We start from the raw sequence: 20389 nt of genomic DNA on the forward strand, positions 1-20389 counted from the left end.
AAAGCACTTCATCATACAAAACACACAATAATAAAACAAATATCTTCAATTTGGAGGATCCTAACCAGGGGTTAAGGGAGGTCTGTGAGCCTCCTGAGAATTATATACTGCATATATACTTCTTTCCCTAGAGAGAGACTTGCAAAGGGATTTGTCATTAATCCAGCTAATCAAGTCCATAAGCAAATTAAAAGAAAAATTCATGTATCCTAACACTTGACTATTTGCATTAAAGACTATAAATCAGGCCCCAGAAATTTGCTCAAAATCAAAGTAATATTCAATGTAATAAAACTAAAATACAGTACAACAGAGATTCATGTTGAAATTTTCATCAAATAACACTATCAAACCTCCTGCTTTAGTTGTCATGGGACACGTCTCTATGACACTGAACAATGAGTTGATTTAGTCAGCAGAGCAAAAAGCAGCAACAAGACCAAACAAGTCCAGTGAAAAGACTGAGATTATACAATAATTTCCTGTGCACTTACTCTGTGCCTGACGCTGTGCTTTACTCACATTGTGTTATTCACAATAGCCTTGTGAGATGGTTATAATCATCATCCTCATTTTACAAATGAAGAAACTGAGGCCTCTGGAGGTGGTAATATGTCACCTGCATTTTGAGGAACAGGGCTGAGATGTTTGTTGGTAGAATGAAGGAAAAGCAGGATGGGAGCGAACTTTGGACTCAGGTAGTGGTCATCTAGACCACTTTTCCATCTGACACCAAAATCCTTTTAATAATAACCCTGACAAATGATGAAAGAGCCATATATGCTTTGGAAGTTCTGAACTTGATTTATTGTGTAGAATCTTTTGGAAAACAGAGATTCATAACAGATGCTACTCTTTGGAATTAAGATATAAACAAAAATGTTTTTTAATATTCAAGTAGTTTGAAGAGATCAGGTTAATTTCTTCAATATTTTTGTTCTACAGTGTGGATATACATAAAAATGTCATGATAATTACTATCTGGTATTCTCTAGAAGAGCCTCAGTAGACATCCTTGTTTTTGCATGTTACTCCTGCAAACAGGAGTCCCTTAAATTCAAACTATAATTTAAACACACGTCATAAATTGCTCCTTATTGTATTAAAGAATTGACCACATGCCATGTATAATACTAGGACAGGCATCTTTTAAATCAGTAATAGCTCTGAAGACACTAAAGTTACTTTTAGATATGGGGAATTAATATGACTAGGTCAGAGAGACGGGGAGACTTTCAAAGACAGAAACAATCTTACCAAAGTCGGCAAATGCTGACTGTCCAACTACCATCATATTTTGAGGTTTTTCAAATACAGTACTGAGAGAGAAATTTCCATCCTGTTAAAGGCAGAAAGTTTTGGATTAGACCATCATAATCCATTCATTTGTCAAATGTGAAACAAAGCATTTTAACTAAAGCAGAAAAATAAATAATTTAAGACTTTTGTTGTACTGCAAAAAATTATCCCAATTTTCTGTTCCACTTTTCTCATAAAATGAAAGAAACTGCTGTGAGTTGAAGATGTGCATTTGGAGTGCTTTCCTTGCTGTCAATTCAGGTATGGTATGTTTTACTAAATCATCATCATAATTTCAGACAGAATGAGTGTCTTCTACTTTCAAGTACTGTGGAAGGTTTGGGGAATATAAAGAAGCCCAAAACATAGTTCCTACCTTCAAAGAGCTTACAGTCCAGTTGGGAGATAAAATATAAGTCAGGAAAACAGAATTTCTGAAGGTAACATATAAGTGGTATAAGTAGGAAAGACACTATGTTTTACAGATTTCAAGGAAGATGATTCTGTTGGGGGTTAATTAGGAACAGATATTCAAATGAAATGAGAATTACACTCATCCTTAAATGGCCCATTCATTATCAACCCAAGTTTATGTATCAATCAGAAAGGGAGCAAAGGAGTACAACAGCTGCCATGTACTAACCAGAGGTGGATAAGCTAAACAAAAAAGGAGAACCCATTAGAGATCATTTGTTTCAGTTACTCTTACCAAAATGGAATGTCTGGCTTACAAAAATAATATACATTTCTTTAAATTACTGCCTTTCTTTTCTATAATTTTAGATTACTACACAAGAAAAAAACCCCAAAACTCTGCATTTGGGTTTTGAGCTCTCAGCTTTAGAGCTCTCTTCTTATCACTGATTTCTCTATTCACTATTCGATATACTGACCCTGATTCCTACATACTTTATATAGGATACCTATATATTTTAAAATATTAAACAATTTTAAAACATTTTTCTTCTTTGTTCCTCTAAGGATACTGCATATCTGCAAGTTAGTTTCTTAAGAAATTATTTCTAACATTTACAGAGAAATGCATTGCTACACTGAAAGCATGAAGACTACATGCTTGAGAAACATGAATAAGTAAAATTTGCCTTGTGACAGGCAGTTTTCCAACCATTTTAATACACCATCATCCACATGCAGAAACATGTTTCTCCTACCTACCATTATTAAAGTATCTGATATATTTTTGAATGATTTTTCTACGGAAATCTTATTTACTTGTCTTAAAACTTAGGATTCCCCTCCAGTCTTACTTAGTACCTGAAATTACACTAGAGATGCATCAAAATTGCCAAATTTCTGACAAGTGTCAAGTGAATTTGCATTCTAGAAAGATTACAGCCATCAGGTACAAAGTGGACATAATTATTCTTGAATGAATGGAAAAATCTCTCTTAAAATACATCAGCCTCATCTAACATAAAGCTGAACATCAACCTATTAAATGACTCAAGTGAATGAATTACCCCAGTGAAGTACTGTTAAACTCAATAAAATATATTTAGAAATGTTTCCAGATACAGGCATACTTTAGAGATATTGCAGTCCAGAACACCACAATAATAACTTGCAATAAAGCAAGTCACAGGAATATTCTGGTTTCCCAGTGCATATAAAAGTTATTTTTATACTATACTGTAGTCTATCAAGTGTGCAAAAGCATTATGCCTAAAAAAATGGGCATACCTTAATTAAAAAATACTTTATTGCTGAAAAAATGTGCTGTCATCCTAAGCCTTCAGCAAGTTGTAATCTTTTTGCAATAGTAACATCAAAGATCAATAATCACAGATCACCATAATAAATATAATACTATGGAAAAAGTTTGAAATATTGTCAGAATTACAAAAAGTGACACAGAAAACAAGAAGTGACCAAATACTGCTGGAAAAATGGTGCTGATATACTTGCTTGACACAGGGCCGCCACAAACCTTCAATTTGTAAGAAAAAAAAAAAAAGCACTATCTGTGAAGTGTAATAAAGTGCAGCACAATAAAACAGGTATGCCTGTATAACTTCATGATGCATCTCCACCAAGAAACACTGAATACTCCCCAGGTGACAGCCTCCCATTTCTAAGATGCCACATTCACCATGAATCTCAGTATAAGAAGAACAAAACCCTCTTCTAACTGTAAGAAAAAGAGAATCATATATTCTTGCTACAGTGAGAGCGTGCAGAATACATTATATATATGACATAATTGGGGGAAAAGATAACACTTTATTGAATTTATCTTTCCATCATTATCATTGCTTATTCTTTACTCCATTTGGCAGTACAAACCTATAGGACTTAATTTCAGTGTCATGTACATATTTAGTATTTGATTAAAATGATTCAATAAACTTAATCATCACTATGTTATTACTCTTATTAGATGACATATTTTAAAGTGATGCATGCCTACACTTATTTTCAAAGATGAAGCTGCTTTGTACCTATTTAATGTAGGAAAGACAAACGTGATCAATACTCTTTTAAACTGCGAGAGTAGAACAGTCTGGTAGAAAGGGAAGTAGACATGTAGTTAGATGACGTGGTTCTAGACCTTTCATTGCTAAGTTGTATCACTTTGGAACAGCCACTTACTGCTCTGGGTCTCTGTTCTTCAACTGTTCGAAGGGGATAAATGTACTGTGTACTTGCAGGGTTCTAGAGAGGATCAATGGAATGAAACTTTAGGAAGAGTTCTGCAAAATGTAAAGTTATCAGGCACTTTTAAGGTATTTTTATATAATGTCAGTCCTGTGCTTCTGAGCTGCAAGTACTTTTTTCATGAGCTGCTATTTGAGACCACTCCACTCTGTCCCATTCATTACCATGCTGTTCTTACTTGCCTTCATTGTAGTCCTGCAATCCAAAATTGGGCCAACCCACTGCTACAATTATAACTATGTCTTTTACCTTTTCTTCCACCTACTTGGTTTCTGGAATGACTGTGCAATGACTTAAGGGTCCAAATTTTAGAGACAGATTTCCTAGTTCAACTCCCAGCTCCACTGTTTCCTAGCTTTGAGGTCTGAACAAGTTAGTTCTAATGTAAGCATCTGTTTACTTATCTCTAAAATGAATTTTTACAAGGTTTTTGTGAGGATTAGTAAAATAATCCATATAAAGTGCTTATTAGCTCAGCATATGCACAAATATGTATGTAGTTAACATTATAATTGGTAGTAGGAACGCTAGTATTAATACTATTATTTCTGCTACCCACCATTGAAGCAGCTAACACACTGCCATTGACAAGGGATTTGCCATTTTCTGCTTGAATTCCAGCCACAGGTGCTATGTTGTAACAAGTATCTTTACATGGAGGACCACCTATGCTTTGGCCTGCAGGTTTTAATATTTACTATTAAAACTGCCATATTTATAATGTTAAAAAATGATCAGGAAGCAACATAGGATGACTATCTTGTGTCTACATCTTTATTTGCATAAAGCAATGGTTCTTGACCAGAGGTGATTTTGTTTGCCAGAGGACACTGGGCAATATATGGAGACATTTTCATTGTTACAATTGAGAGCCAGCTTCTAGCATCTAAGTGAGCAGGGGCCAGGGGGGATACTGCTAAACAACATACAATGCACAGGACAGATCTCCACATTAAAGAATCATCTGGCCTATGGTCAGTAGGCACATGAAAAGCTGCTCAACATCACTAATTATTAGAGAAATGCAAATCAAAACTACAGTGAGGTACCACCTCACACTGGTCAGAATGGCCATCATTAAAAAGTCTACAAATAACAAATGCTGGAGAGGGTGTGGAGAAAAGGGAACCCTCTTGCACTGTTGGTGGGAATGTAAGTTGGTACAGCCATTACAGAAAACAGTATGGAGGTTCCTCAGAAAACTAAAAATAGAATTACCATATGATCTAGCAATCCCACTCCTGGGCATATACCTGGACAAAACTATAATTCAAAAAGATATATGCACCCCTATATTCATAGCACCACTATTCACAATAGCCAAAACACGGAAACAACCTAAATGTCCATCGATAGATGAAAGTATAAAGAAGATGTGGTACATATATACAATGGAATATTACTCAGCCATAAAAAAGAAACAATGCTATTTGGAGCAACATGGATACAACTAGAGATTCTCATACTAAATGAAGTAGAGTCAAAAAGAGAAAGACAAATACTATGAGATAGCACTTATGTGTGGAATCTAAAACATGGCACAAATGAACCTATGTACAAAACAGAAACAGACTCTCAGACATAGAGATCAGACTTGTGGTTGCCAATGGGGAGTGGGGAAGGGAGAGGGATGGACTGGGGGAGTTTGAGGTTGGTAGATGCAAACTATTACATTTAGAAGAGATAAACAATAAGGTCCTACTGTATAGCACAGGGAACTATATCCAATCTCCTGGGATAAACCATAATGGAAAAGAACATAAAAAATGTATATATATGTATACTGAGTCACTCTGCTGTACAGCTGAGATTGGCACAACATGGTAAATCAACTATTCTTCAAAAAAAACTCCAAAAAACAAAAACAAACCAAAAAAACCCAAAGAATCATCTGGCCTAAAATGGCATTAAGTGCCAAGATTGAAAGTTTCTAAGGGCGGTGGGTGTTGTCCATGGGTCTGGCTTTGCCATTCCCCTCTTAACTCTTTCCCTTCATGATACTTATCTATTCTCTTCCTTGAGTTTCAGTCCTACATTTCTAACCATTTCATTGATATGTCTCTTATCTAAAACAATTTTTTTTTCCTGCCCCAAATTAGATCTTCCTTTGTCTTTTCTGTTACCCTTGCATTAATGGTCCTTCTGTCTTCTCATACCTATCCCTTCTTGTCTATTCCCAACATTCTACTCCTTTAATCATCCACCTCTTTCCCAGGATATAGTAGATTCTACCTAAGTCATCCCCCCACCTCCAGATTTTCCATGCTAACCTATCTGATATGCAATAGCCAGACTAACTGCAATAATGAAAGCTCTATTTACCTCATGCTCAGTCATAAAACCTTTAGGACTTAAGCTTCTCAATAAATTTTTAAAAGATCAAATTACTTAGTTTAGGAGTCAAGACCTTTGCTGATCTTGTCTAAACCAGTTGTTCTAATCTAACCTTCCAGTATCTTTTCATATTCTGGCCCAAACCAGCCACTTTCTACTCTATGTCCTGTGTTTCCCATGCATGTCCTTGCCCTCTTCCTTCTTCTCACTTTCAACCACTAAAATCCTGCTCATCTGTACCAGCCATTTCAAATACCACATCTTCCTTGAAGCCTTCCCAGATGATCCTGGGTGGTCCAAATGGAAGCAACTGCTCTGTCTTTTAACTCCTTGCAGCATGAGGTTTGTACCTCTCATCATACCAGTCAGAGTTGCCTACACTCACATCTTAGCCCTCCTCCTCGTCTTCTGTCGACTTCTGATCTCCCAGAGCACCTACCATGGGGCTGTGCCCAAACTATCTAAAAAGATTTGTTGCAGCGCATATTCTTCTATTAGCTAATATGGTTTTATAGGGTTTGAGGGTTTTTTTTTTTGTCAATTAGTGTGTTACTGTGAATTGTTTGCCCAACTTCTAAATTAAAAATGATCCTCCCATTTTACAAAACCTACATTTTATCTGAACAAGTTAATTTTGAGTCTACATTCCCCTTACTTTGTACTAATGACTTTTATATTATTGTTAATGTGAGTACCTTATTGACCCAGCTGTTTTACCACATGAAAAACCCTTAGTCTCTACTGTCAAATAGATAATTTATTTTCTTTAAAGAAAACAAGAAAGGGAAAAAAGAGTCCAATCAAAATCGAGTCTCTTCTTGAAGATTTTTCTCCTATTGAGTTGCTTCACTTTATGACCTTTAAATCAGCCTAGGTTGAGAGGAAATAATATACTCAAAAGTAGTCTGTAATTTTATATATATATATATAATATTTATTTGTAATGAGGCTTTTCTCCCCCTGATGGATACTAGTTTGTTAATCAAAATGATTGATTTTCTCATTTTCTAATACCTCAAGATTCACTTGAAGTATTGTTTTCAAGGCCACCTGAAAACGAGTATCCCCCACTAGTGGAAATTTTCATTTATGGTAATCATTAAAAATATAACTGTATTTCTATCATCAGAAAAACAAATACAACTATATTAAAAAATATAATACATTTGGGCTTCCCTGGTGGCGCAGTGGTTGAGAGTCCGCCTGCCGATGCAGGGGACGTGGGTCCGTGCCCCGGTCCGGGAAGATCCCACATGCCGCGTAGCGGCTGCGCCCGTGAGCCACGGCCGCTGAGCCTGCGCGTTCGGGGCCTGTGCTGCACAACGGGAGAGGCCACGTCAGTGAGAGGCCCGCGTACCACAAAAAAAAAAAAAAAAAAAAAATATATATATATATATAGTACATTAAACAAAGATAAATCTTTCTGGTTTAGATGTCTTTCTTTTTCCTTGCCTCATAAAAAAAAAGAAAAAAGGATCAAATTGCTTAGTTTGGAAGTAGTTAGTAGTATTTAAAAGCCCTAATCTTGTCTAAACAAAGCTGTTGCCCGATCCTAGTTTCCTTCCATGAAGAAATCTGAATCATGACTCTTCTATAAGAGATGGCTGATAATGAGTCTTCTTCCATGAGCCTGCACTTTACATTTTTAAAAATCTGTTTATTTTTCAAAAGTATTTTAACAAAAATCTACAAAATGCTATGGGTTTAATTTAGATTGAATAAAAGACAATCTGGAGTAAATAGCTGGGAAACCAAGTGATCTCAAACTAAAATTTGGTGTGTATTGTGTGCCAGGTATTTTACACACATTGTTGCATTTAATCTTCACAAACAGTCTATGAAGCCGACATGACACTCTTATACCTGTTTTCCATATGAGGAAAGTGAGGTTTAATACTCGACCATTATTTGATGAATGTCACTCAGTTGGCCAATTTGGCTTGTCCTCAAATCCTGTCCTCCATTATGTACCTATAATTCAACTTTAAAAATCTGGGTAGTCTATTCTTCATTAATTAGTATTTCATATAATCTACATCAAGCTAAAAATAAAGTGAAACCATGACATCAGTTTGGGAATATTCTATTTGCAATTAAAAAACTATATTGCCTCGTCAACTTGTGAGTAAATTTAGTATCTGTTGTTCTTATTTTTGTATATAAGCCTGAAGGCAAGTAGGAAAAATTAGTCTTTTAAAAGGGGTTTTCTTCAACAAACCATCATGCTGACAACTTAAGTGACAGGCATCTCTCTCAACAGCTGACAGCCTAGCAGGGGCCCTGTTAACATGCGTATTAGGGAAGACTGATTGGTTTAATTGGCGGGTCATGCCTAAAAACCTGCAGAGGAATTGATGCTGAAAGAATCATTTCCTTCAGCAATATTCAGCAGTTTGAATGCAGCAATGCAACCAAAAGCTCTTAAAGTTCTATTTATTGTTGAAACCAACCGACCAAATGATTACTTTCATTTTACTTTCTAAGACTGTGTGCTTTTTTTTTTTTTTACTGAAAGCCATCATTTAAAAATGCTTCAAAGAAAAGATTTCTTACCAGATTTTTCCATATCTCAAACTGGAAGGTATTAGAGGCAGACAATGTCGTGAGGAATAAATCTAGGAGGAAAATAAGAGAATTGTAAGTTCTGTTACTGATGTGTACATTTAAAAACAGGAAGAAGTACAATACATAAAAATAGTTTTAATACAGTTGTACTTAAATGTATTTTAAATTTTATATATATATATCATATATATATACTTTTTTGTATATCAAATGATGTTTATTGATAGTTTACACGATTCAGATCTAAGCGTCATCAATGGTGGGTAATGTGACCCTCTTACAAGATCAAGGATGAATGCTACTGTGTTTTTTTTTTTTTGGCTGCACCATGTGGCATGTGGGATCTCAGTTCCCTGACCAGGGATTGAACCTGTGCCCCCCTGCAGTGAAAGTGTAGAGTCTTAATTAACCACTGGACCACCAGGGAAGTCCCTAAATTACATTTTAACGAGCTTGATCCATCAAAGAAAAGAAAGCAGATGACCCTGTATTAGTACAATTAAGGAAAATGTATTTAAAGAAAGCATTTAGTATTAGTCCTTCAAAAGCATTTTTTATTTTTAAGAACAATTATGTGTACTACTTTTTTATCTTACACATTTTAATTCTAAGGTAGGCTACATTTTTAAAAAAGATATTCTAATCATAATCACATTTTGCTTTCTCACCCTAAAAGCAACACTTAAGTATATATCATAGTCAGGTTTCATCATGATTTTAAATAACAGTATTACAGCATCCACAATCTTTGGCACTCATGTTAAGTGAACAATAAACTGTATTTCAAATTTTAATAGAATTGTCTTCATATATTTCAACTAAAAAAGTTTTATTAAAAAGTGCAGGAATTTTAATAAAATTTTTTTGAAAAACAGTAGGTTGACAGTCAAATCAAACAACCTATTAATCCAAAAGCCAGGTAATCTGCAAGTCTATTCTAGTAGCAGCATTTACTATGTTTGATAATGGCAATTTTACTTAATAAATAGAGAAGTTTTAAAATGATGAGTTGACTCATAGGAATATTAAAATGACATTACTCTTTTGTGCTTTAAAAAGATGAACGTGGTATAAAGACCACAACTACCTTTAAGAAAAGTTTTTTTTTTTAATCCCATTAAATGTGTTTAGAAAACTATCATTGATATGTTAATGTTTTCTGTAAAGGCTTCATATTAATTTAATGAAGCTAACTTATGTAATAATTACAATAAGAAAGATTTTCATAGAATTCTTGGAAAACTAAGTAACCTGTTCACTTTTATTATTAGTTGAACTCAAAACTAAGTGGAACAACTGTCTATGTCAATGTATCAAATATCTCTGCATTTATTTTCACCACACTAAGGATGGACATAGAAATGTAGTCTTTTACTAAGATTATTTCTTTAATCTGTCAAACATATACTCCCAATGAAGTATTTATTTCCATACTCCTCTAGGAAAACTCCCAAACAATATCTGCGATTTATGTGATGATATACCTACAACCAATCTTCTCTCCTTCGCCCACGTATCCTTCACACTGCCATCAGCATGATTAAAAAACAAAAGTGCAAATTTGATCTCATTTCTTCTCTTCCAGGATATAGGAATAATCTCATCATCTGTCAGGTGAAAGCCTACCTACCTACATTTCCAGGCTCATTTTTTGCCACTGCCATGATGTTTGTTGATTCTATTTTCACAGCTTCACTGGCTATTTATTAAGACTTTGAAAAACAGTCAAGTGACATGAGGGATTGTAAGTACCTTATAAAACAGATTTAAAAAAAATTTCATTTCATCATTCAATTATATAAAGAGGTTATAGAAAAATAAATAATTCATTATGTGGAGAAAGAAAAATAGAGACAATTAATTATTAAAAATTCAATATGAAGAATCATGCCTCAGACTTTGAATGAAATGAGAATGAAACAACAGCTAGAAAAAAATTTTAGTCAACAAAGTGATAAAGTTCTTACCCTCCCACATGCCACGGGGCAACTGGGTCCATGCGCCGCAACTATTGAGCATGTGAGCCACAACTAGAGAGCCCGTGAGCCACAACTACAGAGCCTGTGTGCTCTGGAGCCAGCACATCACAACTACAGAGCCCGCTCGCTCTGGAGCCCGTGCGTCGCAACTAGAGAGCCCACGTGCTGCAACTACTGAGCCCCTGCACCACAACTAGAGAGAGAAGCCCACATGCCACAACGAAGAGCCCACGCATCACAACGAAAGATCCCACGTGCTGCAACTAAGACCCGACACAGCCAAAAACAAATATTTTAAAAAAAGAGTAATTTACACAATAAAATGAAAGGAAATGTACTCAATAAAACTAATGGATGCTGTAACATGCCACTGAGATCCCTCACGGAAATGAAGGACTTATTCCCTCAGCTGCTGGAAATGCTGCTGGCAGACAGCCCTAAGAAACCAGCCCTTTGGAGGACAGTTTTGGCTGAAGAGTACTACCTTGCCAAAGGTTGTGACCTTTTCTGTGCTAGCCTGCATTCAATAACTAGTCAGTTCAGAAGAATAAAGACTAGACCCCCTCACCACAACTCAGGACAACTCTGCAGGGCCATTCCACATTCAGAGGTCCCAAGGTCAGCTGAGGCTTCTACTGACACTGAATCATAGTCCAACTTTTCCCTTCCACTCGTACTGACTAGAGCACTCCCTAAAACAAACTTCTTGTACACTCATCTCCACCCCAGAATTTTCTTTGCAGGGAACCCAATCTACAACAGTTAATACCAAAAGTGATCTGAGAAAGCAGACACTAAGATTTTGGAGTTGGATCACCTATCATGGTACTGGCAATAAAGATTCCTTCACTGGGGGTAAGCAGTGCACAGACAGCCACACTATCTTTTACTGATGCTGCCTTGGGTAGTATTCTGGTGGAAGGGAATGTTCCACTGGGTGTGATACTTGAGGCTTTTTGAGAAATATCAGATAAACACTAACTATAAGGACAGCAGAGTTTGATGGCTATTGCTAAGCTCAATTTAGGAAATAAAGGAAAGACACAAAGGTTGAGCATGATTAATGAGAAATTAAAAGCTAAGTGTGAAAGCCAGAGGGCCTCTTCGAGAGCAAAACAAGAGGTTCTCACCTCCAGTAGCAGGAGGGCAAGGAAAGCTGACGACTAAGACCAGGACTTAATGGTAAGAGTAGAAGAGCTTCCAAAAAGGTTAAATTCTCAACCTAAGCAGGTCTGCTATGTTAAGGTTAGAGCCCTAGATGGGAAAAAATGATATTTGACCCATGGGATAGGAACATCTAGGTGATAACCTGAAAATCATGAATCCCCAGATTCACTTGAATGGATTTTCAGAGCCTGCAGGAGTGGACTGTTAAAGGTTGACATTTCCTCTTGTTTGAAGATGATGGAGAAGTTTCCCCTAAAGGCTAGAGTTCTCTCTTATTGGAAGATGATGGAGAAGTTTCTAACTCCATTAGGCAACATTCTTCCCACTTCCTACAATCTGTCCCACCTTCTCTGCTGCCACTAGGCCAAAACGTGGGGTTAAGTTACAAGATAACCTAACCAGGAATGTATGCACATTTGAGGGAGAAAGGGACTACAGCCTGAATTAAGTGCAGGACCTAGCTAACATGTACTGGCATTCTGAGAGTACATGATCAAGGTAGGGGTTAAGGGGTGGGGTAGGGAAGATGGGGTGCAAGATGAGGCACAATAAGGAGTTGGGGGTATGGTGATTACATTGGACCTCATCTACTCTAGAAGTGGCAGCAATTCATTTTATAAGAGTAGATACATATTCTGGATATGTGTTTGCCCTTCTTGTCTTGAAAACTAATTTAAAAATGCTAATAGAAACAATATGATGATAGCTGACATCACTGGTATTCAGTTGAAGAAATAATCCTTATCAAAAGATTGCATTATAAGTTAGTTGAAAAATTCAAGATATAAACCCCAAACTCAATTAAATCCTTGTTCATTAGATTCTTTTAACAAGTAAAATAGTGAAAATAGTCTATGTTCATGCAGTCTCTTCTCCTCAAAATATAGACACATAGTCAAGTAAGTGTGTACAAAAACTTTAAATGGTTTATGCTTCAATTATCTCCATTCATAGCTTGAAAGGATTAAACTACTGCATTTTAATCCTTGCCAAGTGCAGCACAGCCTTCCTTTCAAATGAAGAACCCTTTCGTTAATGTTGGCATCAAAAGGAAGCCTTAGGAGTTTTAGAAACTTAAATTGGAAGTTGGACTATGTGAACTAAACCATGTTAGGAAAAATCAAAACAAAGGTTAATCATTAATAATGGACACCTAACATCCTTTTGATATGGTATAAAGGAAGAGATTAAAAATTGTGATTTCTGGCACTGTATCCCCTCAGTGTGACATCTCAACTTTTTAAGAAAAATATTCCAATGGAAATTTTTAAAAAGTAGTATTCGTAATGTCATTTATAGTTCCTGCATGAAGAAATTCTCCTTGGATACTGAGTCACTGTATTTCCAAAGGAGTTCATGGTTCATTTGGAAAAAACATAGCTAATAAAATATTTTTGGTATTTTCTAGAAGCATCAGACATTTTCACAAAGAATGGTTCAAAGCAGTATTCTGTACTGTTTCTATGCTTGAGCCAGGAGGATTTGCCAAGTTCATGTTTACATCTGTTCTGTAGTACTGTCCAGTCTTTCTTAGTCCCAGTTACACTAGTGAAAGGGCAGCATGAGAGTGTAGAATAAAATTATCTTTCATCTGTTTCCACTTGTTCATAAAACAGTACACCGAAGGCTATATAACTGCTGAAATCATTAAGATAAACCAGCTAATGCCAACAACTCTTCCCTTTCGCGGCAGCAGTTTAACTGCATTCTGAAGCTCAGAGGTCATCAACTCAAACACTGTAAGGCATAAGGCTCTAACTTAAAGAAGTTAAGAGGTCCTGGTACAACCAAGATGATCAAATAGTAAAAAGGCACAGGGCATACAAACTGACTAAAGATCTCAGGATGGGGGAGACAGTAGGAAGTAGGGGACTGAGAGGAACTAAAAAGAGTCCATCACCGACCATAGAGGATGGCAACTAGTTAGCTCCAGCCAATTGTTGTTGCTACAGAAATATAATTTTTAAATATGGAAAATCATATTTGAAAAATATTGAAATATAATTCAAAATATTTTAAGCAGCATGGGAAAAAATTAAAAACATCTCTGCAAAGTCAATTTGAGGTACTAGATTAAAACCTGATAGATTATTGCTTTGGTTACATATTTGTTCACAGAGAACCAACCCTACTTCCTATATTCCCTATACCAAACACTGCCAGATAATATTCTGTACAAATGCACTAATTTAGTAGATGGTGAGGAACCTATTTGAATGGGTCCCCATTCACAAGATACTATTCTAAGGAAGAAGTCCAAATTTCTAAGAATCATTTTAAAATTTCAATTTTAAGTTCATAAACTTCTATCTAGACTTCCTTTCCCTTTCTTTCTCTTTCCTATCCTGAAACATTGGGGCCCAAATGAAGATTCTCTATGCTTAGCAGAGAGCTCTGACTAGACACTTAGACACAATACTCTGGAACACAGGCACACATTATTATAAGACTAAAGGCCCTTAACGCTGGGTAAACAATAAACCTACTCCCGCCCTGCCTTCTCTTATCAGTCAAATCATTATCAGAAGTATTTTTGTTGTAAGAAAAAAAAAAGGTTAGATTGACGGGAGCCTGTTAAGTGTCCTGAAATTGAATGTTTAAGGGGGTTATAATTTTCATTTGAGGAAGATTATTAACAAGTGAGAACTGGATATATTCTAATTACTACATTTTTATTATAGGGAATTTATTCTCTATAACTTGGATGTTAGATTTTTAAGAGAAATGTAATCAAGGTAATTATGGTAAATTAGTGATCTTCAAAGACTTATTAATATTTTGAATTCTATAGTGTTAGATGAATCTCAGTTGAAGTCATTATCTCCTCTACTCCTATGAGATCGGGGTCTTAAGGAATCTGGGGGAGTTTGCAATTATTTATTTGTTTTTTGTTTGTTTGTTTGTTTAGGCTGTGCCGGGTCTTAGTTGCGGCATGCAGGATCTTCACCATGGCATGTGGATGACTTCTTAGCTGTGGCATGTGGACTCAGCTGTGGCATGTGAACTCTAAGCTGTGGCATGCACGCAGGATCTAGTTCCCCGACCACAGATTGAACCCGGGACCCCTGCATTGGGAGTGCAGAGTCTTACCCATTGGACCACCAGGGAAGTCCCCTGAGTCCGCAGTTTTAATTTTTCCAATCTTGTAATGTTTCTATGGGTTAACACACATTAATTTAAAATTCCAATATGAGAACACATTTCATCTCCTAGGAGAATCCTCTATGTTCCAGAAGGTAAAGAATTCATTAGAGATTATAATACTTAATGATGGGAAGAACTGGAGTACAGGAACTTGGCATTAATCATCACTAAGATTTTCAGATTTTCCATTAACTCTCATTAAAGTTAATTTTCTTGAATGAAGGTTTTATAATACAAATTTTAGAACTGCATTTGGCCTGATGATTTTTCTTAGGGCAATGAAGTCAGTCTTCATACATTTGGTTTATACAATAAGGCTACCTACTTCCATTAGTCCCTTTCATTCCTGATCCTTTCTTATCAGGTCCACTCATTCAAAAACAAATGTTAGGTAAAGCTTATCTTATTAATGTAATATACACACTAAGTGTATATTACAAATTTATACAAACGTATAAAGATGTCATACTTGCTAATTATTTAGAAGCCACCTTCACAAGCACGACTATCCAAAACCAGTTCTTCAGGCAGGTGAAACATGGCATCTAGGATTTCTGAGTACCTATATTGATGTTAAAGGACCTTTCCACCAAATTTATTTTTTATGCATTTCTGTCTAATGAGTTGTTTGATTTTTAACAGAATTCTTAGTTTTCACTACATGATGGGCTCCTACTCAGGGGCTAGGGTTAGAGAAGAAACCTCAACTTTGCGCACAAAAAGAGTGGCTAGACATTTAAACCAAATTCAACCTCAAAATAATTTATTTAAGTGGCATGATTCAATCACTGTGATAAATGCTCTAAAATTTATGAGTAGAAGCTGTCAGTCTCTGATAATTGCTATGTAAGATTGAACTGCAAAACACAATACATATGGGTCAGCAGAGTTTAGCAGATTATTCCTCTTATAAATCCAAGAGAAGAAGAGTTAAACATACAAAATGAGTTATTTAAAATGATTCAAACTCAGTTACTCAAAAGCAAATCTCTGACAGTAGGCAGTTACGTCCCATCCTCTAGAAACTCCTGATTTCTGTACTGTCTTCTATTCTTAACTTGTTTTTCTAAACACCAGAGAGGAACTTTCTGCAGACTAGAATAATAGTGGACTTAATGAGATAATCTATCTATATGATTTCTGTGCATCATTTTTGGAACATACTAGAAGGGAATATTTTTGCTGAATCTAGAGCAGTGTAGTAATAAAATGCTTGATGTGTAATAAATTCCAATAAATTGTTAAAAGTAAAGCAAAGCATTAACCTCCCTGGGCTTCATTTCCCTGCCTTTGAAATGGTGTGATAAGACTAAATAATCTTTAAGATTTCTTTTATATCTATCTACCTACTCATTCAACTTTTTTTTTTTTTTTTTTTGCGGTACACGGGCCTCTCACTGTTGTGGCCTCTCCCGTTGCGGAGCACAGGCTCAGGACACGCAGGCTCAGCGGCCATGGCTCATGGGCCCAGCTGCTCCGCGGCATGTGGGATCTTCCCGGACCGGGGCACGAACCCGTGTCCCCTGCATCGGCAGGCGGACTCTCAACCACTGCGCCACCAGGGAAGCCCCATTCAACATCTTTTAAGCATATCCTATGTGCTTGGCACTCAGTTAGGTATTGGATAAACACAAATGAGGCATGCTCCTTGCCTTTGAGAACATCTGTCTCCTTGGAGGAGACAGATCTGGAAACAGCACATGGCAATGGCTCAGCTAGAATTATGAACATATAAGATCGGGACTGAGTTAACAGAGGTACTGTTGGGGGGAATTTGGGGAGGGCTTCACTTAGAAGGTAACATTTCTGCTGGTCACAAACTTAACAGGTAATTAGTTTTAGAAGCAATGATACATCAGTGAAATGTTAATGCTACCAACACATGTCATTTTACAGCATATAAGGCACTTTTTATAGGAATAAGTTAAAACTAAACAATCAGATCATTAAGAAACTTCAAGTTAAAGCAACTTGTTAAAATAATGAGACATACTCATGGCCTCTAACTCATTCAAAAACAAATGTTAGGTAAAGCTTATTAATGTAATATACTAAGTACAATTACAAAAATTGCTCATATACCCATTCCAGCCATATGAAATCTGAAGTTAATGATAATTCTGAGAATTAAATAATTTTCTCAAGATTATGGAATTAAATAAAGTAGTCTCTAAACTTCACATGTGAAATTAGAAATATATTTCTCTTAAAGCAGAAGTAAGTACAGTATTGATTAAACATGAAAAGTAAGTGTACATTAAATGCATTAAAACGTCCTTTCAAATAGCTACATAAAATAATTTAAGAAATTTAATGTTAACTCCAAAAGTATATCTTTAACAATATGGAAAACACACAATTGTAATGCAAATAGTAAGCCTTATAGTTACTAATAAAACTCTAATTTTAAAACTGTCTTCTCTGACTTTTGTAATGTAGTGTAGAATGCTATTTATAGGTCATGTTAAGAGTGCTCACTTCAATAAGAAGAGATTTAACCTTTCTTTTTTAATGTCAAAGGGCTTTATGTAAGAATTGGAACTTCATCATTTAAAACTAAAAACCTAATTAAAACACTGTACCAAAAATAAGAAGGAATGGCTTGTTAAGCCAGATAGGAAAGTTCTATTGATGCTTTGTAAATTTATCATATTTAATTTATACAATAATCTCTAACAGAGCAGAATAATCCCATGTTATAATAATCCCATATCCACTATAAATCTTCATCCTGAAACAGCCCCCCTCCCCAAAAGTATGAGCAACAAAATTCAATGCCATAGGTTTAAACAAAACCCACCATTTGGCATTATGATGGACTACTTTTAGGTTGGCAGAAGCCCACCAAATGTGAAATTTCCATCTCTGCAATGGCATTGTGAGGAGCTAGTACTGCAAACTTGCTCCCTAGCAAAACAAGCATAACTGGGGAAAATCATTGAAAAACCCAACCTTTTAAAGTCTCTGGAAATTGTTTTAGATGAAGAAACATTCGTTCAAGAAAATAAAACTCGGTAAGAATAGTGAGTCTGTGGCATTTGAACCACGACTCGCCTCTCCCTTTCCCTCCTAGCTCAGTGTGATAGAAGCTTTGCTTCAGGCAGGTGCAGACAAAAGCATAGGGCACCCTTTCTCCCCAGGTACCAATCAAACTATTCCTCTAGTGTAATCGAGGGTTATGGTATATTCCTGAGGTGCGGGCAGGTACCAGCATTTCTCATCTCTCCCAGCAACATACTACAGAGGCTAAATTCCAAGCAAGTGTAGCCAAGATGTCAGAGAATCTCTTCTTCAACTCAGCCCCCACTGATGGGGTGGAGGATCTACCTCAGGCACAGCACAGTCAAAACAGCAGGGCTCTGATAACCTGCATCCCAGCTCCTTTGTAGGCTATTGGTTCCATGCTGGAGAGACAAACCAAGAAGATCAGAAACTACCACCCTCACCCTGCGCTCTGCTCCTAAAGCATGGGTGTCACTGGGAGGGAAGTACATCATTGGCTATACTTCCATCTCTGGAGCCATGGCTCAGAGATTCTGGCCAGGAGGAGAGGCAGGCTGTAACACAGAGAACACCAAGGTTCTTGTCTAAGGAAATGACAACAGAAAGAGGGGAAGTTCAAGCCTAAGGGCACACTCAAAACCAATGGCAGGAAAGCAATTAAGAGGAGGCTGCCAGCTTCATGAAACAAATAACCTATATCACTAATTATTAGAGAAATGCAAATCAAAGCTACCATGAGGTATCATCTCACACTGGTCACAATGGCCATCATCAAAAAAGCTACAAACAATAAACGCTGGGGAGGGTGTGGAGAAAAGGGAACCCTCTTGCACTGTTGGTGGGAATGTAAATTGATACAACCACTATGGAGAACAGTATGGGGTTCCTTTAAAAACTAAAAATAAAGCTATCATATGACCCAGCAATCCCACTACTGGGCATATACCCTGAGAAAACCATAATTCAAAAAGAGTCATGTACCAAAATGTTCACTGCAGCACTATTTACAACAGCCAGGACATGGAAGCAACCTAAATGTCCATCAACAGAGGAATGGATAAAAAAGATGTGGTACATATATACAATGGAATATTACTCAGCTATGAAAAGGAATGAAATTGGGTCATTTGTAGAGACGTGGATGGACCCAGTCTGTCATACAGAGTGAAGTAAGTCAGAAAGAGAAAAACAAATATTGTATATTAACGCATATATATGAAATCTAAAAAAATGGTATAGATGATGTTATTCACAAAGCAGAAATAGAGACACAGACATAGAGAACAAACCCATGGATATCAAGAGGGGAAGAGTGGGTGGGATGAATTGGCAGATGGGGATTGACATATATACACTACTGATACTATGTGTAAAATAGATAACTAATGAAAGCCTGCTGTGTAGCACAGGGAACTCTACTCAATGCTCTGTGGTGACCTAAATGGGCAGGAAATCAAAAAAAGAGGAGATACATGTATACGTATAGCTGATTCACTTTGCTGTACAGCAGAAACTAACACAACATTGTAAAGCAAGTATACTCCAATAAAAAAAAAAAATCTAAACCACAGACCAGTTTACTAGAGAGAACTAGGGGAAGAATAAATATGAAGAACCTTCCTGGGGGTCTGAACAACCTAAAACACTGACCTAAAAAACTAACCTGCAAAGCAGTCCAAATTTAACTATACCAGACTACTAAGCAATTTATGCCCCAAGGTGTTGTTAAAAATAATAGAGCAATCAGCTGGCAATCAGTGGAGCCTAACAGGTGAGTATGATCAGGGAAAGAGCCAGAGAGTCCTGCTACTACTGTCATCCCAAGGTGATGGTGCACATGTCAAAAGCTGTAGCCTCTGCGGAGCAACATCAATGAAAAAGTAGAGGGAATATAAACAAAACAATATAATAAAGAGAAAATGAGGTAGAAAAGTGGTGGCATTGCCATTTTAGGACGATTGGAGCTTAAATGCTCCGGAAGAAATAAGGCAGGTCACCTGGTCCCCAGAGTTTCCCCAATCTGTAACACCGGCCAAGGACATGTCCACCTAATGTATCTGCTCTTTTTCTGACCTCATCATTCTTGAGGGTGCCTGAGCCTCTATTCCTCTAGCATAATTAGATAACCAGTAGCTTAAGGATATACAGCATGCACAATACACTATCCAAAGGGCTGTACTGGTGATGCAAGTATTCTGGGAGTTCAAGATAGAATCCTTGGT

At 36.6% G+C, this 20389-nt stretch overlaps 1 protein-coding gene across 1 annotated transcript in view; it reads right to left on the bottom strand.

Moving 5' to 3' along the window:
* The window catches only part of ITFG1 (integrin alpha FG-GAP repeat containing 1), a 239460-nt gene that overhangs the window by 158690 nt on the left and 60381 nt on the right, over nucleotides 1-20389 (bottom strand). The window contains exons 7-8 of the mRNA XM_030833058.2: nucleotides 8863-8924; nucleotides 1258-1339 (exon numbers count right to left, since the gene is read on the bottom strand). Of these exons, the coding sequence (XP_030688918.1) occupies nucleotides 1258-1339; nucleotides 8863-8924 (144 nt within the window). The remainder of the gene's footprint in view (nucleotides 1-1257; nucleotides 1340-8862; nucleotides 8925-20389) is intronic.

Source organism: Globicephala melas, chromosome 19 (assembly GCF_963455315.2).
Source record: "Globicephala melas chromosome 19, mGloMel1.2, whole genome shotgun sequence".
NCBI classification, from domain to species: domain Eukaryota; kingdom Metazoa; phylum Chordata; class Mammalia; order Artiodactyla; family Delphinidae; genus Globicephala; species Globicephala melas.